The sequence below is a fragment of the Carlito syrichta genome, unplaced genomic scaffold (genome assembly GCF_000164805.1).
Source record: "Carlito syrichta isolate Samal-C Ts95f unplaced genomic scaffold, Tarsius_syrichta-2.0.1 Scaffold308266, whole genome shotgun sequence".
NCBI lineage: Eukaryota > Metazoa > Chordata > Mammalia > Primates > Tarsiidae > Carlito > Carlito syrichta.
In genome coordinates, this window is record NW_007252362.1 from 18,462 (window position 1) to 46,300 (window position 27,839).

Genomic DNA, 27,839 nt, shown 5'->3' on the forward strand with positions numbered 1-27,839 from the left:
AATACTGTTCTTCAGAAGCACATGACCTATGAGTTGGATGAATTTTTTAAAAATTCACTATGAAAATAGTTTTGTAAATACTCTGCTATACCATGAGTTTATAGAACACAACGATTTTCTAAAAGTGAAGAGAATCACCACCTTTTGATTTTTTTACTGCCTTACCATTTTGCCATTCGATTTCACATACTTACCATAATTCTGAATCTGCTACCTTTGTTCCAAACCCCAAGTCAATCTTGCCATATGTAAACTGCTGTTCTATCAGAGTGGTACACTTGATAGTAGTCAGAATTTTTGCAACATGCATTTTCAGAGTATCCTCTCCACACAGAGGTAAGTTTTGTTAAGATATATAAACACAAAATTCTCTAAATACTTTATAATTACAATTATATTTATAATATTCAGAATTTCATAGAAATTAAATAATCATCACTGCAGTTCTATGTAGTTATTGTTACATTAGTTCAATGATAGACTAGATCTCAAACCACTTAACTGGTAAGTGCCAAGAGATGGGCTGGCACCAAAAACTTCTGACTCGACAGAGGATATTTCTCCACTGGATGTTTCTGCTTAACAGATATCACAACGGCTTAATAAATATAAGTATTTGTTGAATTAAGGGACATTGTTTTCTCATGTTTGTGTATTGCAAATAAAGGTAAACAGCTATCATTTAAAAAGGGCCATGTTATGGTCATAATTCAATGAGAGATGGCCCCACTATATTAACCCTTTGTATTCAGAGACATCTCAGGGATCATCTATCAGCAACTTTACCATGTTTTTACAAAATAGTAAAAAATGAATCACCTCACATTAAATAGTATAGCTTTGGAATTAATTATTTTATTATAATGATATTTGGCTTATACTGAACTTCTGGACATTGAAAAACTTAGGGCAAAAAATCAAAACTTTGTATCTTTTGTCTAAAGTGTGGTAATGTGTGAAACAGTAACTGACACACATTGCAGGTTCACTGATACATGTTTGACATCTTCCACCGGGTGTTTTTCTACTTGTGATTCCTGTAAACCACTTCTCAAGTGATCTATCACAAGCTTGACAAATCTCAAATGGGGCACAGAATTTTTCTTTTATTCTTTTTGATGCTCATACAGCATATAGAAGTTTTTGTTTTTTTTGAGTTGGAGTCTGTCACCAAGGCTGGAGTGCACTGGCAGGTTCATAGCTACTGCAGTCTTGACCTGCTGGGCTCAGGTGATCCTTCTGCCTCGTCTTCCAAGTAGCTGAAACTACATATGCGTGCCATTATGCCCACTTCAACCTTTCAAAGTGCTAGGATACAGATACCAGTCACTGCACCCAGCTATATAGAAGTTAATAAAGTATATTTCTAGTCCCCAGAATAATTTCCTCTACCATTTTAAAGATTTTCACAAAAAACAATATGTAGAAGCATACTGATTTGCATGATCCACACCACTCTTATTTGCAATATAATCTAGAACAATTTCAGACTTTTTGACTGACATTTTGTTTCCAACATATAATGTCCTTGTGGTAGATTTCATTCCTGCATGATTCCAAGTGCTGAGAATTGTAATGATCCTTTTGTCCTTACATGCGAGAAGCGCAAGATTATTTTTTCTATATGCTATTGTTTTTTTTAATTTGGCTTTTTGATTTGTGCTCTTATTCCCTTTTGGTTGACTTTGTACCAGTAAGATGATATTTCATATTTAGTAGCTCTTCTGCTAGGATAATACTAGTATAATATCTGTCAGTAAACACGTGGTATCCTGATGCATTGGGAACGTTTTCCAGCAACTTCTTATATAAACATAATGGAATTCTGGTGTTTACTGAAAGATTAGGTCAAATGATGTTTTTGGACGTGACGCTGCCATAGTAGGGAAGTATTGAAGAAAAACCTGTTTTTGAACAGGTTCAAAAACCTGTTTTTGAACCATACATGCATACACTCCACTTAGTAGGTTTATTTGGATTATATGTCATAAATGATATTCAACCTTTAATTTCCAACTTAGTGCAGATAGATATATTCGATCTGTGCTGCTCGATTCTGATCTGACCTCAACTTCAAAAGTCTCCTTCTTTTAAGGCTATAGTAACTTACCAATCTTTTCAAGTTATGCCATATGATACAAAGGGTATACTCACAGCTGCCTTATATAAATGCTCTTTATCACTACCTTCTGTTAAAAAGAAGTGTCAGCACCACTGTGAAAGCACTTTATACATTCTCTTTCTACAAATGCCAGCTGATTTTTTTAAAAATGTGTATCTCAATATATATTTATTTGTTTTTTTCAGGCAATTTGAATGGAAATCTTCAAGAATCACCAGCAATCTCTTTATGTTCCCTGAGAAGAGACATCTAAGTGGTTTGCTGGATTTATGATATCCCTCAGAAGGGACATTCGAGTGTAAAGAGTTATTTATAAATATCTCTAAAGTCAAGCAAAGTAATCACGTGTATCTACTTCAGTGGTTCTCAACTTTGGCTGCATGTTAGAATCATCTGGGTAGTTTAAAAAAAATTACAAACAAAAAACCAACACACAAACATATACCATTCATTGATTTCAAGGTTTCATATTATTCCAATTAAATTAGACTCTTTAGAAGAAAGTTTCCAGCATCAATACTGTTTACAGGTTTCCCAGATGATTCTAATACAAAGCTAGGGTTAAGAGTCACTGCTGTACAGGAAGAGGAATATAAAGGAGCAACATCTTAGAGAGGAGATTAAATAGAGGTGGAGTTTGCCCTAGAACAGGACAAATTGGGGTGTCTTTAGGCTGGGTGTGGGAGAATTGCTTTGAGAGGCTGAGGTGAGAGAATTTCTTGAGCCCAGGAGTTCAAGACCAGTATGAGTAACATATTGAGACCTCACCTAAAAATTAAGATAAAATAAATCAGTTGGGCATGGTGGCATGTACCTGTAGTCCCAGCTTCTTGGGAGGCTGAGGTGGAAGGATCACCTGAATCCAGGGGTCGAGGCTGCAGTGTGCCATGATCGTACCACTGCAAGCCAGGGCAACAGAGTGCGACTCGAATTCAAAAACTAGGGCATATTCTTGATGTTCCAAGACACAAGGAAATCTGACATACATTTAAAAGATCAGGTTGAGATACAGTGGTTCCTGGCTCATAGTAAGAAAGTATTAATGGAATATTTTTAAATTGGGAACCTGGACTTCTTAGCAACTCAGAATTAATTGATTAGAAAAAGCAAACATAGGAAAAGACCTTAGAAAATCAATGTACAGAAGTTAAGCAGTAAAACCAACTGTTCAAGGTTTTTTTCTTTTTAATGAATTAATTTGTGTTGCTATGTCTTTTTAAATAACCAAGTATGATATAATCATTATTGAAACAATTATGAAGGCTTCCAATTTTAGAATACAATCTAAAAAAACTGGGCTAAAATAATAACAACTCTATCAATATTTTTGTCTGCTAATGCACACCACCAATGAATGCTAATCATCCAAGGCAATAATTAGCATCAAAAGCTAAGAGAATAATGAGTAACAGAATAGTTATTTTAGAATATGCCTCCAAGTCACAATTGTGATAAAAATGTTCAAATCAAGTTTAAAAAGCATTTCTTAAAATGTATTTTAGCTTAAAAGTTTTACACAGAGAAACAAAGAAAAAAAAAAAACCCTGGTAAGTTTTTTAGACTCTTCCTTGAGACTTTTTTCTATAGCTTTAAATTTTAGTTCAATAATTCTGAATAGGTTTGAGCATAAGTTACAAAATTACAAATGACAAAATGCAGTAAATGTAATACGAAAGAAAAAGAATACTTATTTATATAATTTTCATGTTTATGACAGCAAAGGATATTTAATAAAACTTCAATAGCCTTGATCATTCTTTCGCATTTTTTTCTTTTTAAAGTCTCATCTAGATTTTGTTCTGTGAACTGAAGCTGATCAAGGATTGCAGGCAGTAGAAGGGTCACAAAACGGTCAGCTGAGGAACAGTTAGCAGTATCTATGATATCCTGGAGAATTAATCATCACCAATGATTAAACACAAAGACGGATTACAGAATGCAGAAACAGGATTGAGCTGTAACACTCTCATCACATTTTTTATATTTACTTCAATATATCATTGACCCGAGTTCCCTAGTTAAAATTTATTCTTTTATCCAGTTTTGAGGGCTATGATGACTTTTTTTTCCCTCAAATTAAACAGTAAAGTTTAACAAAACATTTTTAATAACTATGTGATTTAAAAATTATCTTAAAATAAATGTACTGAAAACAAATATTCTGAATTTGCTAAATGTAATTATAATAATTAAATAACAGGCATTGGTCTTAATAGTTTATAACCACAAATCATTTCCATCAATAATCTCAAAGGATGTTTTACATGTTAAAACTGATTATTAAAAAGTCAAAACAAAGATAAAATAGAAAGACTTGTGCATCCTTAATTAATATATTTAACCACTCATGCACATATTTATTTGTGCATAGGATCCAGTTATAAGAGAGGAAATTCTTTAGGAAGATACTGGAGTAGACAGAACAGGTATAAAAACAGGGAGATGGGTAGAGTGCTTAATTGCCTAGGTAGTAAAATCTACCAGAATGTAGAGCACATTGTCTGGCACACTCTACTCCATTTCATTGACTGAAACCAATATTTCTTTATTAATTCATTCAACAGTCTAATGAAGTTGGTAGACAGCATTTACTGAGATGGAGAGGCAATGTGACTCTTCCAATTACAGTCATGCAACAAACCACACAAATCCTGTTAATATCTTTACTTATTATACTGTAACAAGTACTGTATATATAAGCTATTCAGAGAAAAAAAAGAAAAACACTAATATATATGACTGGCAGAAAAAAAATTCAATGGCTGAATGATAGTCTAGTGTGACTATCAGTAAGTGAGAAGTTTTCCTCAAGCATATGAACAATTGAAAGTTTACTATTAATGTTTCTGAAAGCAAAACTATTGCTTGAGAGTCACGAAATGTGGAAAGTCAATCTGTAAATCATCCTATTACCTCGAATATCTCCTTGAACAATTCCAGTGCAAACACAGAACAGTTTTCCGATCCGTCCAAAGGTTGGCTTAACCAACGAAGTAGAGCCACACTAGGTTCTAAACGTTTAGGATGGCTTCCCAGAATGGCGTTGCCAGATGGAGACTGTTCAAACATCATCTGAGTGAACACATGGCGCAGCTGAGTCACTGAACAGAAGGCAAGAAGTAATTCTAAAACCTGTGTGATATAAAGTCTTCATTAAATGTCAATTTCATTAGCCTTTAATACACAAAGCAAGCATACGATGAAGCTGAAAATGTCATATATTGTTGAAGAAAATATTACAAAACAAAACTTAAAAGGAACTTCCAATTTTTCTTTCAATATTATTTTCCAAAGGTGTGATTGGGATCCAGAAGGTTACCAAGAAATTTGTTAATGGTACTTACCTGTGATACGCAAGACAGTGAAAACCAGAGATGGAAGAGCAATTTCAACTAATGTTATACCCCTCCCACAGTACTTAAGTTTTTAAAAACACAAACATGTTTTGTCTTTAAAATGACAAAAAGACCCATTACAAAGTAAAATTAGAATTAACAATACTTGCTGTAATCCTAAAATTCAAGAATTGTTACAGAGTATACTGCAGACTGAACTATAAAACTGGCCTTCCAAAGATTTAACACCTTAAGGATGGCTATTCCCACATTTTGCACACTGTAGGCACTATGATCCTACAGTATTCCATTTCTTCTCTACTTAATAAATTGGGCCTTATATTGTTATATATGAGTATCTAATACTTTAGAGTAAATACCTAAAAGTGGAATTGCTAGGTCATACTTTATGCTTATGCCCAGCATTAGTAAATATCAGTTTTTCTAACTGGTTATAAATGAACACTATATGAGAGTTACGGTATGTTTGGTATTTTCCATTTTAATCAACTGGTGGGTGTGTAGTGGTGTCATATTATCATTTACATTTGTATTTCCCTGAAGATTAATAAAATTGAACAACTAATTCATGCTATTTTTTTCCTCTCAGGTGTTTATTGGGTTCAGTAGATTTTTTTTTTTGATATATACATACAACTTAAAAAAATTATTTTGAATAAGAGTCCTTTGTTAGATATAGATATGCATTGAAGATATCCATTCTCACTCTGTGACTTGTCTTTTCATTCTCTTTATTAGTGGTCTTTTCATGAATAGGAACCCTTAATTTTAATGTAGCCCAAATTATCAACTTTTTTCTTGTATGGTTAATGCTTTGTTTCCTATTTAAGAAAATCTTTGTCTATCCCAAGGCTGTGAAGATATTTTGCTAGATTTTTCTCGCAAAATCTTCATTGTTTTTACTTTTCATATTTAGATTTACAACCAGTCTTGTACTGATTTTTGCATTTGGTGTGAGGTAGGGGTCAAAATTCAGTTTTTTTCTCATATACATATTCAATCGACCCAGCATCATTTATTGAGATGACCATACTTTAAAGACTCCACTGCTATCAATCAGGAGACCATATAATGTGCAATTGGTTTTGGACTCTATTCTGTTCCACTGGACTAGCTGTCTATCTATATGCCAGTATAGCACTGTCTTTAGACATCTAGCATCTGACATTTTAAAAAGAAATCAGCAAATGGTATCATATAAAAATTTTCATTTTATCACCAGAATATAAGTGAAATATATTTTATATGTACTCATCTTGCATCTAGCCAACTTGCTAAATACATTCACTTAATTTTAATAATTTTTTATGTAGATTTATTTTAGATTTTCTATTTTCACAATCATGTCATCTAAATAGTGAGTTTTATTTCTTCCTTCCCAATCTCTATACCTTTAATTCATTGCTCTTGTTTTACTGGACTGGTTGGGACCACTAATACTATCCTGGATACAACTGGTAATAATGGACATTCTTTTCTTATTCCTAATCTGGGGGAAGGCACTCAATAATATGCCATTAAAAATGCTGATTCATGCTGCCCATCAGAGCTGGACTAGATAAAAAAAATTGGTACACAGGCACAATGGAATATTATGCAACCATAAAGAAGGTCAAACATATGAACTTTGCAGCAGCTTGGATGGATTTAGAGTCTATCATACTAGTGATCTACCATATGTACTCACTCATAAGCGGACCTTGAGCAATTATTATAATACTATAAGAAAGGGATTATGACTTGTCTTTTCATTCTCTTATTAGTGGTCTTTTCATGAACAGGAACATTAATTTCAATGTAGCCCAAATTATCAACTTTTTTCTTGTATGGTTAATGTTTTGTTTCCCATTTAAGAAAATCTTTGTCTATCCCAAGGTTGTGAAGATATTTTGCTAGATGAAAACACTGCTGAGTAACAAACTGTACTATTTCAACCCCTCTGCCATCTTGTAGATTCGTTGTTGCAGATTAGTTCAAAGTCAATTGAAATTGAAATCTTTCCTTCTTCTGTAAAAACTTGTAAGATAAAGTCTGGCCTGAATAATCCTACTTCACATCAGACACAAAATTGAATTCCAAATAGATTACAGATCTAGGTGAAAGTTAAAAAACCATAAAGCTTTTATAGGAAAACATTGGAGACCACCCTTATGATCTTGGAATAGGCCAAGATTTCCTAAATGGGATACAAAAAGCACTAAACATACAGGATGATTTATAAACTAAGTCACATTAAAATTAAGACATTATTAGGGAAGTAAAAAGCCACCTCACAGAATGGAAGAAGATATTTGTATATTATATACCCATCAAGACTCCAAAATAACTCCTACGTATAAATAAGAGAAAGATAACACATTGAACAAATAAGAGACATGAACAGGTACTTTACCAAAAAGGATATACAAATGGCCAATAAATACGTAAAAAGACAGTATACCTTCCTGATCATTAAGGAAACACAAATTTAAACTATAATGCAATACTACTAAACAGCCATTAAAATACCTAAAATGGATAAACAGGAAAATATCAAGTGCTGGCAAGAATGCAGAGTGACCAAATCTTCATGACCAAACACTCTGGAAAACTTTCGCTGTACTTACTGAATGTATGCATACTCTATGATGTAGTGATTCTACTCCTAGGTATACAGCTAAGACAAGCACATCCATAAGCTCACCAAAAGACATGCAGAAGAGGACAAACACCTGATTCTTCATAATTGCTAATATCCATCAACAAAAAAACAAATACCCACTGTGCTCCTTTCCTTGTGGGGGCCTGGTGTGCAATAACTGCTAATAGCAGTCTTCTTGGTGGTGTATGCAGTCTACTGCTTGTATGGGTTGCACTAAGGGACTTTAGAGGCAGACCTTTCCAGTATATATCTTGTCTCTGACCTCGTATAGTCCCCAGTCTAGGCCCCACACAGGTATATGAGGTGTTACAAAAAAGCCCCAGGGCATGGTGACCAGGGTTCACACTGGTCAAGTCATCATTTCCATTCACACCAATTTGCAGAACAAGAAGCATGTGATTGAGGTCCTTTACAGGGCCAAGTTCAAGTACCCTGGTCACCAGAAGATTCACATCTCAAAGAAGAAGGGATTTACAAAGCTTACAAATTTGAAGACATGGTGGCTGAGAAGTGGCTCATCCTAGATGGCTGTGGGGTCAAATATATGACCAACTATGGCTCCCTGGACAAGTAGTGGGCTGCACCGTGATAAGGGCTTCTACTGTGCTGCCCCCTTACTCAGCCCCACCAATAAATTCCACTTGCTAACCAAAAAAAAAAAAACAACCCCAACAAATCTAACAATCTACAACAATATTAAATATGAGTGAATCTCACAACATCACGCTGAACAAAATAATCTAGACATGAAAAAGTACTTATTTAATATGAGTTTACTTATATGATGTTCAAAAATAGAAAAAAAAAACCCAAAACATTATATGCTGGTAGGAATCAGTATAGTGGTTATCCTTGGTAAAGGCAGAGGACAGGAAGCAGAAAGTACTCACCAAAAGGAAGACAAGGGTTCCAGAGCACCATTAAAATCTAATTTCTGACTTGACATTGGTTACCTGTCTGTGTTCAGTTTGTAAAAATACAGAGAGCTGTGCATTTAGATTTTTCTTCATAGTACAGTTTTAAAAAATTAAAACCATGAAGTCATGTTTTTACATACCTTTGAAGAAGAATCAGGATCCTTCCCATTAAGAAGACCTAATACTTGATTAAGACATGAAGAAAAGTGCTCATATCTAGGTTTAAAATAGAAATATATACCAAAAATAATTATAAAACTGACAAATCAAAATCAACTTATTTACAAGACAATATCCAATTTAAGTATATTTTCTTTCATTCATTTATTAATTTGGGCTGCTTATATAGAGCACACTCCTTGTAAAGATTACACATAAAACTTGAAATGTATCTCACCACTATGATATACAAAAGTAGGCACTGTTATTTGTTAAAACTTAGTAACTTGTGGCAATAAATTAATCACTGAAATTTTAATTGCCTCAATTGCCTTATTTTTTACATTAAAAATTATGTTCAGTTTGTAAAAATTCAAAGGACACAGAAATATGCTAACAAATTATACAGCTGTTTATTTATATAGGGTATCTAAAATTGACAGGTATTAAATTAGGCTCCACAGATACAGAAGGGGCAGCAACCCATGTCATACAACTCCAAAAGGTTATCAAAAAGTACCATTCATGTTATAGTCTATGTGACTGGTGCATCCTGGATTTGGGAGAATGGTGCCCTGCCAAGGAGCTCAGTCTAAAGAAGGAGGCAGAAAGATAGAAAGTGATAATACAAGGGTGTATAAAATACAGTACTATCATGGGGGAATATATGGGACACTATGGAACAGAGAATGGGTACCAAACTCAACTTGGCCTGATTAGGTAAGGCTTCCCAAAGTCTTATAAAAAATAAATAAAAGTTAGATATATAAAGGAGAAAGTATTCCAACTTTCTAGAGAAGATACTCTGGAGGAAATAGCACATGAATAAGAAAGAATGTTTCTAGTAAGCTGGAGGTTCTATTTATTGTCTGAAATGATTAGATAAAAAAAAATACAAGAAAATGCAAAGAAATAAGATTGATGATGTCACGGATCAGATTTTAGAGGGCTCTGTTGAGAATTTAGATATTAACCTTGAATGCAATGAGAGGTCACAGATTTTAAAAGGGACATATGGTTGAAGAAAAAGCTGAAAGTTGAGCATTTTGACAAGTTAAAGGGGAAGAGTTAATTGAATGGGAGGTATTAAGGAGAAAAGACAGGACAAAATGAAACTTAATGCACAGGATAATAGGACATGTTTATTAGTGAAAACAGGATGAAATTATACTAAATAAGAATTTGGTATAAACAATGGTCAGTTAATCCAGGGTCATAAAGTTTAGGGCACACCAATCAAGTAGGATTCCATTTTGTTTTTTTCTGTGAAACAAAGATAAAGTTGTGTGTTATTCTCAAGCTTTTATTAGTAACTCAGGCTTCAAGTTAGATTTTGGAATATATTCAGGATTGGGTTTTTGCTGAATGGTACACCAGATAAACAGGAGGCCTTCCCAGAGGTGATTCTGAGATTCTAGGCTGGGTAGAGAAGAAAACAGATAATGCAGCTGAGAGATTTACACAAGAAGTGACTAAGCAACCTCTAATAAACCAGATTATCTTTCTGTCTTCTGGAAGAGGCATATCCAAAAGAATTTTTGTTTACTATGAAGCTGCTGAATAAACACTATCTGGTGGCCAGAGGAAATATACATAGATATTGGGATAATCTTACAACAGATGAAGGTCAAGAGGTCAAGAGAGAGCACTCTGGAAGAAAAAGTTCATCGATCTAGAGATGTTTAAGAGAAGAAAAAGTGAAATGCTAATATGAGTGCTTCTTGGTTTTGCAAAATATCAGTTACCTATCTAACTAGTGATCAGTTTTGCCCTACTGATTTGTTTTTAAACTTCTAAACTCCAAGTTTCTTAAAGATCAGTGACTGTGTCTTCATATCCTGCAGCTGATAAGTAGTAGGGGCTCAATATATGTTTTTCTATTTGTGATTGATGAATTAACTTAACTTTGAGGCAATTTCAACAGTTTCCTAATTTAGGGCCAAAAAGCAGTTTAGGAACTGGGAAAACTTAATTTAGAATGCAAAGAAGTTAAAAGCTCTTTGGAAAATAGTTACTGCCAGATCTCAAAATATAAATGATCACATGAAATACAATGAGATATGGACATATAAACATGTGTTCCCATTTTACATGTTTATATGTCCATATCTCATTGTATTTCATGTGATCATTTAAAAAGCATGCACCAAAGGAAACATTATCAATTTTATACAAAAAAAAAAGACATATTGACATGAATGTTCCTACAAAAAATTTCTTTCAGAGAATCGTAATGTTCAAGTTTTAAAACAAGATTAGTCAAGACGTCTATATTTTGGAGAATGACACACCCCTATTGATCTAAGACAAAGACTGAAACACATACCCCTTTGTTATACTTTATATTTCTGTTCAGGAAAGAAAAAAAAAAAAGGGAGTAAAGCATATCAAAACATTTCTATTTAGTGTACTGTGAACCAGGAGATTTCACATTTACTATATTTAAGAAGGCAGCTTTATTTAACACAAATATATCTTGGCTTTTAAAAAAAAAGTTCTAAAATTTACTAAAGTGAATCATACCTGGTAAGATAATCAGCAATTTTAGGATTCTTCAGGAGATCCATCAGTAGGTCAACTGAATACTTTCGAGTTAGAGTACCATCACCATTTATGAGGATATTAAATATCAGTTGAAAAGTCTGATGAATGTTTCGAGCATGGAATAGCTTAAAAACAAATTAGGAAACGTATATTGTACAAAAAATTTAAGGTGACATCATCTCAAAATGTAAAAAGAAGCTTCAATGACTTTTAAAATATCAGAGGCTACAAACTTCAGAATTAACTTCAGAAAAATCATATTTACCTTTTCCCCCACCTCTTCATTTAATGTCAAACTAGATAATATTGAAAGTGCAAACACAACCACAGTTAAACTACTATGGGCCAACAAAGTTATAAGAGTTCGATAAAAAGATTTCACGTTACTCTGAGGAAGAAAAAAAGTAAAAGATAAATTAGAATAAAGAATTATGAATTTTATATATTGCTTTAAAAAGTATATCCTACACAGAAATATCATTACCAACTCTATTATGAAATGATTGTCACTTTTAAAAGATAAATGTTCTTTAAGATAAATTTTGATTAGAGATAAATTTAAATTCAAAACTGTTATAAACAAGAAACATCTAGAGAAAAATAATTTTGTAAATGTGCACACACAGATTTGTGGGAGATAAATTTTTGCCAAGTTATAAATAATTCATTGACAGAATCCCAGGGTGTCAATTCTAATAGTTCAAAAGGGATGCATGAATAACGGAAACAGAAGAGCTACCTAAAATACCACAGGAAAAGTTGTTTACATTTATTTTAAGTTAATGAAAGAATTATAATAAGGAACTCCCATAATTATAGTGAAAGCAAAAAAATATTCAGCAAATTTGACAATTCATTTTATATCACACATTTTGGGGCAGCAATTATCTTCATCACATTTGCTGATTACCATTTAGACTTAAAAGATCATTCCAGGGGTAAGTGAGATACATACTTTCAAGTATTGCTGATGGTAATATAGGCATACACAACCTTAGTAAAGAACAGCTCTACATATAAAATTATAAGCAAGTGTTTCTTTTTCATATTTAAGTGCTTTCTAAATATGAGCATTTTTTTTTCAATTCGGAAATTGAAAATATGTGTGGAGTTTGTGTGTGTGTGTGTGTATGTGTGTGTGTGTGTGTGTATTCATATGTTCCCTCTTTCCTTGCTAAAAACTTTTCACAAACTTCCATGGCTCCACCTGAGACCCAATCCCTACCACTACACAATATGCCTATGTAATGAATATGCATATGTACTCCCTGAATCTAAAACTTTCATGGCTTGAAATTACTTCCACTTCTATAGTACGAAGTCAGAAAAATCCAGCACTTAAAAAAATGAAATATTTAGCTTAAAATCAACCAAGTTATTTCTGAAAACTGCATAGCAGGGAAATTGTTTACAATATAACTTAAGGAATCCAGTAACCTTCTTGATTTAATATACTTCTAAAATTTTTTTTATTAATTTCATTTGTGTGCCTTCACTTATCATAAGTACTGGTAGTTGACATGAAGCACTTACTCGTGGATCTTTCTAGTGGAGCTGCCATTGACTTTGTGGAAACACAAGACTGAAGTAAATGGGACAGCTAGTGATGTGTCTCCTTTCTATCAGTACAGGATAATTTAGCAATTCTTGTATTATTCAGTATGTCAGATAATGGAATGCTATGCTGAGGGGAAACTTTTAGAAATCAGCATCTGCATTAACTCTTAATATACAGTCTTTAATACACTACAAAATAAATGAAGGTTGAATTTACATGTCAATCTGACTCTTCATTAGCTTTGAGTCAGCAGATACCTCATTAAGAATCCTTGTTAATTTTTTTAAAAAGATGAATCAACTTTTTTTTTTTAAACAGAGAGCTTATCACAAAACAAGGAACATTAAAGGAAAAACAAAAACTTTTCTTACCAATGTCTTTATGTGTGTCTGAACTGAAAGATTGTGCCGACAAAGATTTGCCAATAATCCTAGGCAAGGCATTTTTAACTCATCTTCAGAAGATTGACTGTTGTTTTACATTGATGTTTTGTTTAAAGAAAAATAATAAAAGACAGCGCATTAAGTTGATTGTAAATTAGTCAAAATGACATAGTAATTTACACATTTCAATTTCTTTTTCCATGCAAAAAAACCCTAATTATCATGCGAGGCTAGACAAGCCCTCCATAGTACTCACAATTTATTTCATGTTTTGAAACCAAATTAACCTATTGAATTACATCATGAATTAATGGAGATAACTTTCAGGAGTGACTATGTATTATTTCATCAGTATATTCTATTAAGATTAAATATAAACATACAATTTTCAATTTCAACAATTTTTTATGCTAAAATCATTTCATAAATTTTTGTTATCAAAATGAAAGCTGTTTTACAACTTTTGATTCTTAAAATCATTTAGGAAGAACAAACAAGAAGCAGAGTTTCCCTCAGTTTAAGAAGTTAGAAAAAAGTTATCTAAGAAAAAAAAAAAAGAAATCAATCTACACGTGGTTTTAGTTTAAAAATAAACCAATAGACTACTTGGTTACATGCTTGATTGCATACTCACATATGATCTATGAGGAATATAATTAATTCATCTATGTTGGCAGCAGGATGGAAATTTTTGACATTATATGTTAACCTCTGCAGAAGTTGAATGCCCTGAGAATAAGAAAATGGTTATAAATATAAACATTAAAACATTGCCTGCTCACAAGAATGTACTATTGTGATATTCTGAACATGTCATCATTTTAGGAGACATAACTTAGGGCAAAAAGTTTTCCATTTCTTAAAACAGTTTTATTTAAAACAATACAAAGTGAAGGAAGAACCTTAGAATTCATCTCCTGATTCACACATTTCTATACATTTTGTCTCAAACAGACCATTGCCATCAACCCTTTCACATAATCATCTTAAATGTGAATGCAGGTTGAAACACATACATTTCATCAACTCCAAGATATATTTTTTCATATTTTACTTACTCTAAAATTGCATGTCAGTTTAATTGGTGATGTTTTTCTTTCTTACAACTGATGATATTTTAGAATCAGTGAAATATGATAAGTGTAAGAATTTTGAATCTACATGGAATCTCATATCTATAGCTTTAATTTTTGTAGAATGTTTTCCCAACAGATTGAGACCACATGCCAACTCAAATGACAATTTTAATACGAATAGCTCACATCCCAAAATACAGACATCTGTGGTTTGTAAGTCAAGCAGTTATAATGTAGATTTGTTTTTCTTCAATAATGGTGCTAAATGTAGATACATTTCCCTTCTCTAGAAACATTTAAATAGTAGTACATGTGTGTACAACCAGCTCTTATGACAAGAACTGTGCCTAATCATGTAGTATTATATCAGCACATAATACTAAAAGTCAGCAGTTTATAATACTATCAATTTTGATCTGACAATAAAGAAAAGGGAATACGTTTTAAATGACAGCATACTATGTGGGTGTGAATACCTGCAAAAGCACCGAATCATCGTGGCTGGTGCTGCTCCGACAAACCACTCCTGCCAGCACACTATTTAGATTGTATGTATTCTGAAGACAGTCTCTGGTTTCATTGTCTATAGCTGTTAAATTAAAACAAAATAGCACAAAACATCGATTTAAAGAATGAAATGAAAGTAATTTTAAATTTATTGCATATAAATTTACCATAAAAACCAAGCATGATATGGCTATTTTATTTACCAATACCTCCAATTCAGCAGTTCAAAGGATTCTCTATGTGGAATAAATTAATATAAAAGAGAAACCTTGCTTTATGTATTTGCAGAAATTGTGCTATTAAAAGATGATCACTTCATGGTGTATTTATACAATCGAATAGTACTATTTGGTCATAAAAGAGAGTAAAACCATGTCATTTCTAGCAACACGAAAGGAGATGGAGGTCACTATGTTAAGTGAAATAAGCCAGACACAGAAAAATATTGTATTACTCATTTATATGTGGGAGATAAAAATGTTGATCTCATGGAGACAGAGTAAAACAGTTATCTAAGGCTGGGATGGATATGGGTGTGAAGGGGTTGTAGGGGGAGAAGAGAGGTTGGTTAATGGATATATACAGTCAGAAGGAATAAGTTCTAATGTTTCATAGTACAGTAAGGTAACTATGGTTAACAACAATGTAGTGTATACTTCAAAATAGATAGAAGTGAGGACTTAAGTGTTTTTAATACATAGAATTCTCAAAATATTTAAATGTTGGAAGTGATACATTCTTATTCAAACTGTTGGTGGATGTTAGAAGTGGCAGTCTTTTTTGGAAGCAATTTAATAATGGTTATCAAATTTTTAAATGATCTAGAAATTCTACTAGAAATTTGTCTAATAGAAACACACATATTTGACCAAAATTATATAAAGTACTTATTGCACTAATGATAGCAAAACTTAAAAAAGAACACAGTACCCACCATTAGGAGAATGGCTGAATAACTTTGGTACATACTATCTTTTTATTAGACAACTAGTAAAAAGATACTGATATGGAAAAAAAAAATCTAGTTCTCCACAATATCATTTGTATTAAAAACAACCAACTAACGATTCAAAATTATTTGTTAAGGCACAGAAAGATCCAGAAAGACACATAGCAAACAATTAAATGAGATTTTATTCCCAAAGATGTATGATAGGGATGGTGGTAATAAGTAAGACTCATCCCATTGTACTGTCTAATTTGGTAGCCACTAGGATACATGTGGCTATTTAAATTCAGATTAATTAAAACTAAAGATTCAGTGCCTCAAGTCCACTATTCACATTTCAAGTGTTTAATAGCCCCATGCAGCTAGGAGCTGCCATACAGTACAACACAGATTTAGAACATTTCTATCACTGAAGAAAGTTCTATTCGACAATGCTGCTCTGTGTTAATACTTTTAGATCACTAGGATTTTTTATACTAAGCATATGTTATTTTTATAATAACACACAGAAATATCCTGCCCCTGCCCCAAATCAGAGGAAAAAAAATGACCATTAAGTAAACACTTTAATACAAAAGATTAGGGAAAAAAAATTAGAAAAAGTAGTATCAGTACTTTTACCCTCTAAGTCCAACTGTTCTATCACAGAAGGATGACTCTAATTCGTAGTGATGACTTTCTGAGTGGTATGTTTAATACTGGCATTATGTGTATGTGAGATTTTTTTGGTTGTGTATTCTTATCTGTAGAAGACTAAACCTTTGATATGCTTCAGATTCCTTGGTCCAATAATCTTAAATGCTACAAATAATACTTCCTTCTGTCAAGAGATACACATTACATATCAACTCTGAGAGGTCCTGCAACATAGAAATTTTTTGAATGTGAATCATTCTCCATGTTAATTGCACTTTAGTTTTAAAATGCAACTAAATCTGCACTTTCAAAAATATAAAATTCATACATTTCCCAAAAACTGAAAAAGAGAAACTAAATCCATTACCTAGTTGAGATAGCAAACTGATAATACTTAAGATCAGTGAAGGATTTATGTTTGGGTCTTCAAGTAGCTCTACAAGGCAACTCAAGCATTCACTTGGTAATATCTGATTTGATGTAAACAGTCGTGTGAGTTTCTGTCCAGAAATTACCTATAAAATAGTAATCAAATGGTGTAAGTTAAGAGTTTGCAATTTTTCTCTCCTTCCCATTTCAAATAAAAACTTAATTCTTCCCAAGTGCCGCTGCTACTTTCTCAATTTAGAAAATGTACACATGCTGTTACCTCTGCCTAGAAGATTACCTAACCCCTTCCTCATTAGCTAAAGTAATCATTTGTTGTTGTTGTTGTTTTTTGAGTTGGAGTCTCACTCTGTCGCCCATACTGGGGTAAAGTGGCACGCTCCCGGCCACCGCAGCCTCGACCTGCTGGGCTCCGGTGATCCTTCTGTCTCAGCCTTCCAAGTAGCTGGAACTACAGGTGCGCGCTACCACGCCCGACTAATTTTTCGATTTATTGTAGAGATGAGGTCTCGCCAAGTTGCCCAGGCGGGTCTCAAACCTCAAACCCGTGGGCTCAGGCAATCCACTCACCTCAGCCTTCCAAAGCGCGGGATTACAGGTTGAGCCACCGAGCCCAGCTTAAAGTAATCATTTGGATCTCAGTTTAAATTCAAGATTTCCCCAAGCTACTTATAATATCTAGGTTAGGACTACCTCTTATAGTATCCTATATTCCAGGCAGTAGCTATTTGCGTGTACCCAGTATGTTAAAAACTATTAAGCTCTTCACTTAAGATTAATGCACTGTTATGTATGTTATCTCTTACCTACAAAAAGTCGTTAGTAGTAACCTCAAACCAGTGCTCTTCATACCTTTGCATTAACAGTATTAGCAGTCTCTGTAAATCCCTTGAAAGTTTAGAAATACATCATCAAGGAATCAGACTCTAAGCCTCAAATTGCTTTGAAGTCTCCTTCCATTCACAATAACATAGGCACTGGGATTTACAACCTACCAGTTTATTCTCAAAGACAGGTAATGTTTCTTATTAGCATATAAAATGCTTAACCTCTTAAATAAAACCAAAGGCCCTGCTTAACTTGTGGCTTCTAGAGTCCGCTATAGCGCACAGTAGTGTTCTATCCTAATTGAGAAGCAAAGCCTTAAGCATTTACAGCTAACACCTTAATTACTAGATTTGCAGGGACTTTTTGAAGTAATGAATGAAAAAAGGTAACAAATGATCTTAGGGATGGGTACCTGAAGAGGTGAGAAGAGAAGCAACAAGGAAGCTTAAGAGAACAAAGACACATTTAATACGTTTCAATTTCTCTAAAGGCTGATGTTGCTGTACCATTAGAATATTTTCTCTGCAGTAGTTTGCTAATCTTTGGTATGTCAGACTTTTGTCATAGGGTGAGTATAACAAATAGAATATACTTTAAAATTATGTTCAATTTTGTTTGAATTATCAGAGAAAAGCTGCCAAAGAGCTTGGCTAAGCTTAATTTTTTCTATTAGACTGAAGTCACTGTTAGTTTGAATTCCACGAATGCATAACAAATGACAGCAGGAGATTAAGAGCCTAAAACAAACAGAATGGTCTAGACACACATCACTGGAACTAACAGAAAAGCTAAAAGCAACCCAGCATTTTAGGACTTAAAAACTGTGAGCAATGTATTCCGGTAAAGAAAAGGGAATGCGTAGTTACTAGTAAGGGGGATTACCTCTTAATCAAAGAAAGTTGAAATGATGCTTTTCAAGTTCGAGTTCAACACAAGCAGTAAGCAACAGGTTCGATTACGAACTACCCAAAGGCAAAAAAAACCCAAGTTTTAATCATGACTCCCTATCACCTCCATCCCCTAGAATAGTTGTATGAGAGGCCTTGGTTTCGATGGAAAAAACAAAACATGCAAAGCAAGAGAAGATACAGCCCTGAGCTTTTCCCTTTACCCACCCGAAACATAGCCTAAATTTCCTAACCTTTAGTCCCATTCTCTCTCTCCCTAGAGCCTCTAGTGGACGCTTGATGCTGTTGCTGCAGCTAGCTGAGCCCTATCACTCACTGGACTTTAGCAGCACAAAGAGACAGCGGAGGGAGCGAAGGGCTGTCCTCGCTTTCCTGGCTGGGACCGCCATTCCCAGGCCTCGCCGTGGACCAGAAATCACTAGGAAGACGCCCCACCTGTCCCGACTCCGGATCCTCTCACCTCCAAGTGCCGCAAAAGCTGAGTGGCGTTTGCCTCTGACTTAACGGCTTTGTACTGACTGATGGTCAGGAGCAAGGACTTCAAGCAGGCGGTGGAGTCCATCACGGCCGGCCGCAGCCCCGACGGGGGACCACTACCACCCCGCAACTCACTCTGGCCTCCAGCTCTCGCCGCGCTTTTTTTGATTTTTGGCCCCACCCCCTGTGGCTCCCAGGAGCTTCCGGTTCCGGCCTCGTCCGGAAGTTCCTAAGCCCTCGATGAGGGGCGGGGTAGGCGGGGGGTCGGGGTGCTGTTTGGGTGGGTGAAGGGGAGTGGGAGCCGCCCCTTTAGCCCCCCCGTATCTCAGAGGCCGCGAGGTTTCATCTTGAGAGCCCGTGAAGACGAGAAATCTCGTGAGAAACGCTCTTCAGGCTCGACCCGTGAAAGGGGCGGTTAGGCGCCCGGTGGGGGTCCTCGTTCGTCTGAGAGCCCGGTTTTCGGGTGCCTCCTCGGCCTTCACGCTGGATGGCCGGCTTTCCCTTTGTGCGTCATCCTGGTCGCTTCCCCCTAGTCTAGACACGGTGAGGAGCTCTGAGGAGAATGTCGGGGCCCTAGATTTGGAGGCGGTCTGGAAGGGGGTCTCTTTTTAAGCCTCTCACACGTCCGCCCCTTCTGCCCGGGAATGATGGTTTCTCAGGCGAACTTGTGGCCACTGGCATTCTGTGGCAAGTCGGTCATGCCGTTGCGACACTGTCAGACTTACTCGGGCAGGCTCTCGGTGACTCCGGGGCCAGGTATTGCTCCGGCGGCGGTGGTGGTGGTGGTGGCGGGGGTGTCCTCGTTAGCGTCAGTTTTTGGTGAGTGAAGGTGTCTGTTTCTGTCTGGCTTGATTGATCGGTTTAATACCCGATGTCTACGAAAATGGCACTGTCGTTTGCGATTTTTAATCAGGGATAACTTAATAACATGCATGTGTCTATAATGAAGTGAGTCAGTAACTGGTTCTGGATTTTTGCTTAATATATGTCGATGTGTCAAACAAAGCTTTAAAGTCCAGGATGTAGAAAATTTTGAGAATCGCGTACATGTCCATTTAATCACACCGTTCGTCAGCAGTCATGTTTTGTCAAATCAAAGAACATATTTTTTGCATCACTGAATTTTTTTAAGGCAGGGGTTTTTTTTTTAATATTGAACATTAATTTAAAATTAAATCTGAAAGCTTAAGATGACTAACCAATTGAGACACTCATGTAAAAAGTCTTTGGGTAGCTAATGCGTTCATTCATAGTTTCATTCATTTCCTAAGCCATTATTGAGTATAACATGGATTAGGCATTGCCAGTCAGGGAACAAAGATAAGGAAGTATCCCCTGCTGCCAAGGAACTGTCTAATAAAAGGAAGAAAAGCGTCCTAAATAGGGGTAATGCTTTTGAGATTAGCTCCATTAATGAGGGGCACCCCGTAGTGATGGTAAAGAATGAGTGGAGCCAGGTTGCTTACAAATTCTAGCTCCTCCTTTGACTGTGACCCTAGGCAAGTTCCCCACTGTTTCAGAATCCTTTTTTTTTTTTTTGAGTCGGAGTCACTCTGTCGCCCAGGCTGGAGTGCAGTGGCACACTCACGGCCACCCTCCCTCCCCCCACCTGCTGGGCTCCCGCGATTCTTCTGCCTCAGCCTTCCAAGTAGCTGGAACTACAGGCGCGGCTACCACGCCCAGCTAATTTTTTGGTTTATTGTAGAGACAGGTCTCGCCAAGTTGCCCGGACTGGTCTCCAACCCGCAGGCTCAGGCAATCCATTCTCCTAGGCCTTCAAAGTGCTGGAATTACAGGCTGAGGCCCTGAACCCGGCCCAGTTTCTTCTTCTTTTTTTTTTTTTTTTTTTTGAGTTGGAGTCTCATTTGGTCGCCCAGACTGGAGTTGCAGTGGCTGCTCCCGGCCACTGCAGCCTCGCCTGCTGGGCTCCAGCAATCTTTCCGCCTCAGCCTTCCAAGTAGCCGGAATTACAGGCATGCGCTACCACGCCCGGCTGATTTTTTGATTTATTGTAGAGATGAGGTCTCGCTGCCCAGGCGGGTCTCGAACCCGCGGGCTCAGGCAATCCACTCACCTCAGCCTCCCAAAGGCACGGGATTACAGGCTGAGCCACTGAGCCCGGCTCAGTTTCTTCTTAATAAGGTAAAATCTGGCCAAGAGTAGCGCCTGTGTTTTAAGATTGTTCATTCAATAAGTAATCCATTGAGAGTCTAAAATGTACTAAGCAATTTTCTAGGCATGGGAGATTCAGTGAATAAAACAAAAATCCTGTTGACATGGAACTTACATTCTGATAAGGAAACAATAAATAATAAACACAATAAGTAAGGAAATTGTATGAAGAAAATATAGAACAGCTGTTACTCTAGAATAATGTTGATAATGGATGATGAAAATACAGAAATCAAGATAGACCTCATTAAGAAATCAGCATTTGAGAAAATACTTCAAGGAGTTGAGAAAGAGATCCAATACTCTAGGGGAAAAGGTTTCTAGATAGAAGGAAAGGCCCTGAAGTGTGCCACGAACACAAGGCCATGTGGCTAGGGTAGAAAAACAAGGACAAGAGTGGTAGAGATGAGGTCATATAAGGTCTTAAAGACAGTTATAAGATGGGTTAGTCCATAATAAAAGAGTCAGCTGCTGTCTGATATAATTAAATTCTCCATGTTAGTTACAGTCACTGGCAAATGCAATGAGAGTTTGGTAGAATTAGGCTTCTCATCTATAATGACAAGGGTGTTATCATCAGCCCCATTCTAAGTCCCCAGGGTAAGGCTCAAAACGGCTGTAAGTACTGTCTTTGAAATTTTGCATTTTAACTTAAGTCACAAATATTGCATTCTCTTCTGTATTCAACATCAAATGTCTTTCTCAAAAAATCTTCACTGAAGGTGTTGTAAGTTAAGTAAGATGTGTCACGTTTTAACTGTGAGAAGCCTTGACATCTTTAATCAGATTACTTGCATATCCTAATTAGAGAAACACAGGTTCATACATTTAGGCCTCAGAAAGAGAAAAGAGTGAAGATAAGGCTGGATCCAGATAACTGAAGGCCTCATTGCCTTAAATTTGGACTGTATCCTGAATTCAGTGGTTATCTTCTTGTGTTAAATTGGCACCTGATCTAGTCAGGTTTATGTTTTAGATTGATTACTCTGACAGCTGGATGAGCTGTGATTTTGAGGAGGATGAGACAGAATTAGCAACACGAATTTGCTGGAGACTTTTGAAGGAAAACCAGGATAATTGGAGATAAAGAGGTGACGAATTTGAGAAATGTATATAAGATAAAATAGGCAGGATTTGTTGACTGACTGTGGATGATATGAACAAGGAGAGGGATAAGTCTAGATGGGATTCCAAGTTTCTAGGTTGCATGAGTCTAGATGGGATTCCAGGTTTCAAGGTTGGATGATTGCTGAGTTAATAGAAAGTATTTAGGATGTATTTTATGTTCAATGAAATTGTATATAGTTTGTCATATAGTCTTGTACCAATCTCATTAAGCTTATTCCTGGGTATTATGTATAATCTTTGTTACTGTGAGTAGGTTCTCTTTTTCTCTTATAAATTTTTAATTTGTTATTTCTAATCCAAAAAGAGAACCTGATTTTTGGTATGACTTTAATGCGGCCTAATGAATAAACTCTCTTATTCTAATAGAACTTTGTTTACTCAGATTATCTGTATATCATCTGCAAATTCTTTCTTCTCCAATATTTGTTGTCTTACATTGTTGCATTAATATAATCTCTAAAATATGCAGTTATGTTAATATTGTACATGTTTGTTTTATTATTTTATGTAATAAGTGACTGATACTTAACAGTATAATTTGTTATTGACTTGTGATAAATATTCTTTATCATGTTTAAGAGATCACCCTTTATATCTGTTTTATTATTAAAAAATGCTGAAAAATTAAATTATCAAGTATTCATATTTATATGTCTTATTTTCCCTTTTAAAATGATACCACAGTGAATTATGTTGCTTTTTTTTGTTCTTGGGATAATAATAGTTTTCACTTGTTGAGCCTTTACCATGTGCCATGTACTATTCTAAGGGTTTCCTACTTACCTATCTAATGATTATAACAACCTCATGCCGTAGGTGTTGTTATGCTTTCCAGTCTACAGATGAAAAATCTAAAAGAGAAAGGTGAAGTAATTTGCCCAGTGTCACACAGGTAGTAATTACAAACCTATATTTGCTATACTGCAGGTTTTGAATTAATATTTTATTCAGGATCTTATTATGTTTATGTTCATAAGTGAGAGTTTTAAATAACTTTTTTCTTTATTCTCACATTTAAAATTTGGGTTATATGTTACTTTTGAAAAAAGAGAAGTGTTTCTTTTTTTTAATGCTGTGAAATAATGAGAATCACATAGAAATTATCTGATCCTGTAGGCTTGGATACAACTAGCCTGTAAAGTCATTCATTAAGCTTGATAATTTCTTTAGTGGTAGATTTTTAGTGAATAATTGAATTTTTTTAAATCTTATTTTTCATTTTTTTTTAGAGATATGGTTTTTCACTCTGATGCCCAGGCTGGAGTGCAGTGATGTGATAATAGCTCACTGCATCCTCGAATTCCTAGGTTTAAGCAGTCCTTCTGCATCAGCCTCCTAACTAGCTGGAATTATAGGCGCATCTCCATGCCCAACTAATTTTTTTTTTTTTTTTTAAGTAGAGGCGGGTTTTTTTTCCCCACTATGTTGCCCAGGCTGGTCTTGAACTCCTGGCTTCAAGTGATCCTCCAGCCTTGGTTTCCCAAAGCGCTGGGATTACAGGTATGAGTCACCATGACTGGTCATGTGGCATACCTCAGGGAATATGTGAAACTGCCTGGGAATAATTGAAACGCCTGAGGCTAGTAAGACAGATGTAAGGGTACTTCTAGGGGGTTTAGGGGGTAGATACCTGTTGGGGGTCAGCAGCCTCCTAGTTCGGGGGTTGGGGCTAGACTGGAGTGGTAAAAGGCTTAGAAGAAGCCTGCGAAGAAAACAAATATTAAAACTTCTTGTTACTTTTATCTAATTCTTTTTTATTTTAAACTAGTGACTGCATATCATTCATAATTTAATTGATATTAATATATTTTTAGTGCATTTCAAAAGTCTGGGGACTTTTTTTAACCTTTAACCTTGAGAGAGCATTTAGATAGGCACGAATTATTGTCCATTCCATGGTTCATTTCAGTTCTACGTATGGTATGGTATAGTGTCTGAATTGTTCTGTTGAATTGAAAAACTCTGTGTGAAAACTAATGTGATAGTGACTGTGAAGTTGGTATGATTAATAACTTTATTTTTTTTGAGTTGGCGTCTCACTCTGTTGCCCAGACTGGAGTGCAGTGGCCGCTCTCGGCCACCGCAGCCTCGACCTGCTGGGCTCCAGTGATCCTTCCTCCTCAGCCTTCCAAGTAGCTGGAACTACAGGCGCACGCTACCACACCCGGCTAATTTTTGATTTATTGTAGAGATGACGTCTCACCAAGTTGCCCAAGCAGGTCTTGAACCTGCAGGCTCAGGCAATCCACTCACCTCAGCCTCCCAAGGCGCGGGATTACATGCTGAGCCACCGAGCCCGGCTGTCGTGCAGTTTAAAGACTAGATTTATTTATATGTGCTGATTCGAAAAATACAGGGAGCTGAACAATGTGCACATAGCTATTTGTGCCATTTGTGATATATTTGAAAAATAATTTTTTGTCCCATTAGAACAATCTCATTATTATTATTCCTCTCTGTACAGTACCATTTCTCTGTCACCGTAGGAAATTAGAAGAAAAGTGAACTAATTTTGTTGTAAACCTGAAGAGTTAAATGATGATGGTTAAGATGATGAAAATGATGATTGACAGGAATAATAATATAGTGTTTACAATGTGCCAGGTACTGTTCTGTTAAACTTTTAACATTTATAATTCTATGAAGTAGGCAATAAGGAAATTGAAGCACAGATAATGTTTATTGATTTTAAAAAGGTTGCAGTAGTGGGCGTCAAAGTAGGCCTATATACCTTTGCAGAGTAATTCCATAATTTCTGTACTCTTAAACTACTATGCAGCCTCTCTATTTGACATTAGTGGAAATCTAAATGAGACACAATGCTATTCTGCTTTCATGTAGACAAATGTGTTGTTTTGTTTGTACCTGCTGCATAGTATCAAGATGGTTGTACTTCCCCAGAACCACCTGTTCTACATCCACTTAATTAAATTTCTTAATCCTAACTCGTTCATTTAGCTCAGTGGTTCTCAATCTAGGGTAATTTTGTGCCTCAGGGTATATTTGTCAATATCTGAAGACATCTTTGATTTCCTCTATGGGGCTGAGGTCGGGGAGGGAATTGCTACTGGCATCTAGTGGACAGAGGCCAGGGGCAAAGAATTATTTAGCCCAGATTGTCAATAGTGTCAACATTGAGAAAACTTGATTTATTGAGCCTAAGAAAAGTTCTCAGTAACTGAACTCTTGTCTTAAAAAAACCACCAAATATGTTACTTTGTTTCTAAACCAGTAACATTGAGAAAACTGTGGGCATTTTTGTTGTTTTCTACAATGATATTCACCTTTTCCTCCTGACATTGTGTAATCTGTAAGTGCCAGAGGTGACAAGGGAGGAAGATTCATGGAACATCTACCCACACATTGAAATGTAAACTTGTTGGCAAATTATATTCTGTAACTTGATCTAGTGATTTAGTCATGATGGACATTTGAGTGGATTTTTACAAAAATGTGCTTATATACAGTAGGAAGGTAACAGGTGGCACAAACTATTGCATAAACAAATAATTAAAAAGTTATAAACAAGAGCTGTACCTGCTTTGATGTAGGTAAGCACAGCTTTAAATGGAAACAAAAAAATACGATTACAACCAAAAAGAATTGTTTGTTAACATTTCAATAAATAAGAGAGAAAATGAGAGCTGAGAGCTTGGATAGAGGGAACAGTAAGAAAGGTGTTTTACTGTTTATTGAAATGTAGAAGGCAGTACCTTATTTTTCAACCAGTAAAACACAGCCTGCAGATAAGATCATGTTGGTTGGTGGATAAAGGTGTTCTGTAAATTGACACCAAACTTGGCTTCATATCTACCCAAAAGAACCTCCAGAAAAGTAGTCCCTTGGTTCCAGGAAGGCAGAGTAAATTTTGTAATAGAGAAGGTGGTCTTATTGAAATAAATACATCTGGGTAAACTAGATTCACCTTTTTCCCCATGTTAACCCTGACTTTAAAGGTTCCCAGCAGCCTCTTCTAGAATGGTTAAAAACCTTTGGATTTTTTTTTAGAAGCACAAGTGGTAACATTTCAGGCTGACTACTTCCTTTTGGTTGCTAGGCACTTATGCCTTCCTCCCCAAGGGAGGCTGTGAAGTGTGCTACTGCTGCTGCTATTGCCAGTGCTGTTTGCCATACATACCTGCTTAGCTCCGGGGAAACGATGGGATTGATAATCCTCTCTTTTGGAAAAACCTTTCATCACAGAGATTCATTTCAGGTTGTATTTTAAGCATGCTGAAAAAGAAAGCCACTAGCTTTTCTTAACTCTGTTAATTCAGGATCCAAATATTTTTCTGATATTGATTAATTTTCCATCCTTTCTCAAGCAGAACACCGAACAGCCTGAAAAACAGCTTCCATCCTCTCTATCTTGTCACCAGAGAATTTTTCTCCTTTCTTTTCATCCTCACTATGATCTGTGCAAATGGCTACTGACCAGATTAGCTTATCAGAGGGGGAGGTCTCTATGCCTGAGCTTTTATAAATTCTGGAAGTGAGATTGTTTTGTCTAGAAAAGGCATACGTTGTATTCTCTGGCTATGAAATGATGCCTTAACTGCTGTTACTTTTAATTAAAATAACAGTGAAGTTTATAGAAACTAAAAAAGAAAAATTGTTTGATCTCAATCCTAAAGTTCTTAAAGCTGTGTCCTTTTCTATACAGTTTTATTAGAGATTAAGCAGATCTCATCTAGTGTGAAAGACTAACAAGGCTTATCTAACCTTCCTCTGCTTTATCCTTAGCTGTAAGTTGTATCTTTTGTCAGTATTTGAACAGAGAATACAAATTTAAGTATAATTTTGCTTCTTGAATGTTTGAAATAAGAATAAAACTACAAAATAAAATAATTATCTAGAGTAACTGGATTCTTTATAGGTGAGTTGTAATACCAACAGCATGAAGTGTTTTTCTTGGGGATGGGCAAGAAATTAAGAGCTATTAGAAAGCCAGGCTCGGTGGCTCAACCTGTAATCCCGCACCTTTGGGAGGCTGAGGTGAGTGGATTGCCGAGCCTGCGGGTTTGAGACACACCTGGGCAACTTGGCGAGACCTCTTCTCTACAATAAATCAAAAATTAGCTGGGCGTGGTA

General features: G+C 35.6%; 2 protein-coding genes across 4 annotated transcripts in view; one reads left to right on the forward strand and one right to left on the reverse strand.

Annotated features, from left to right (window-relative positions):
- KIAA1524 (KIAA1524 ortholog) overlaps nt 1–19,645 on the reverse strand; it is a 34,233-nt gene extending 14,588 nt beyond the window's left edge. The window contains exons 1-11 of one of the 2 annotated variants that reach the window (XM_008065383.2): nt 19,432–19,645; nt 17,216–17,363; nt 15,233–15,345; nt 14,315–14,409; nt 13,669–13,765; nt 12,005–12,127; nt 11,719–11,864; nt 9,177–9,252; nt 5,036–5,254; nt 3,850–4,009; nt 195–336 (exon numbers count right to left, since the gene is read on the reverse strand). In XM_008065383.2, coding sequence (XP_008063574.1) covers nt 195–336; nt 3,850–4,009; nt 5,036–5,254; nt 9,177–9,252; nt 11,719–11,864; nt 12,005–12,127; nt 13,669–13,765; nt 14,315–14,409; nt 15,233–15,345; nt 17,216–17,363; nt 19,432–19,533 — 1,421 coding nt within the window. In that variant the 5' untranslated portion in view covers nt 19,534–19,645. The remainder of the gene's footprint in view (nt 1–194; nt 337–3,849; nt 4,010–5,035; nt 5,255–9,176; nt 9,253–11,718; nt 11,865–12,004; nt 12,128–13,668; nt 13,766–14,314; nt 14,410–15,232; nt 15,346–17,215; nt 17,364–19,431) is intronic. The other variant, XM_021716199.1, reaches the window with a different exon arrangement.
- Nucleotides 19,646–19,905: 260 nt separating this feature from the next.
- Nucleotides 19,906–27,839, forward strand: part of DZIP3 (DAZ interacting zinc finger protein 3) — a 96,943-nt gene continuing 89,009 nt past the window's right edge. The window contains exon 1 of one of the 2 annotated variants that reach the window (XM_008065385.2): nt 19,906–19,991. The gene's annotated coding sequence lies outside the window, so the exon portion shown is untranslated. Of the gene's footprint in view, nt 19,992–26,824; nt 26,965–27,839 lie in introns of those variants that run through there. The other variant, XM_021716198.1, reaches the window with a different exon arrangement.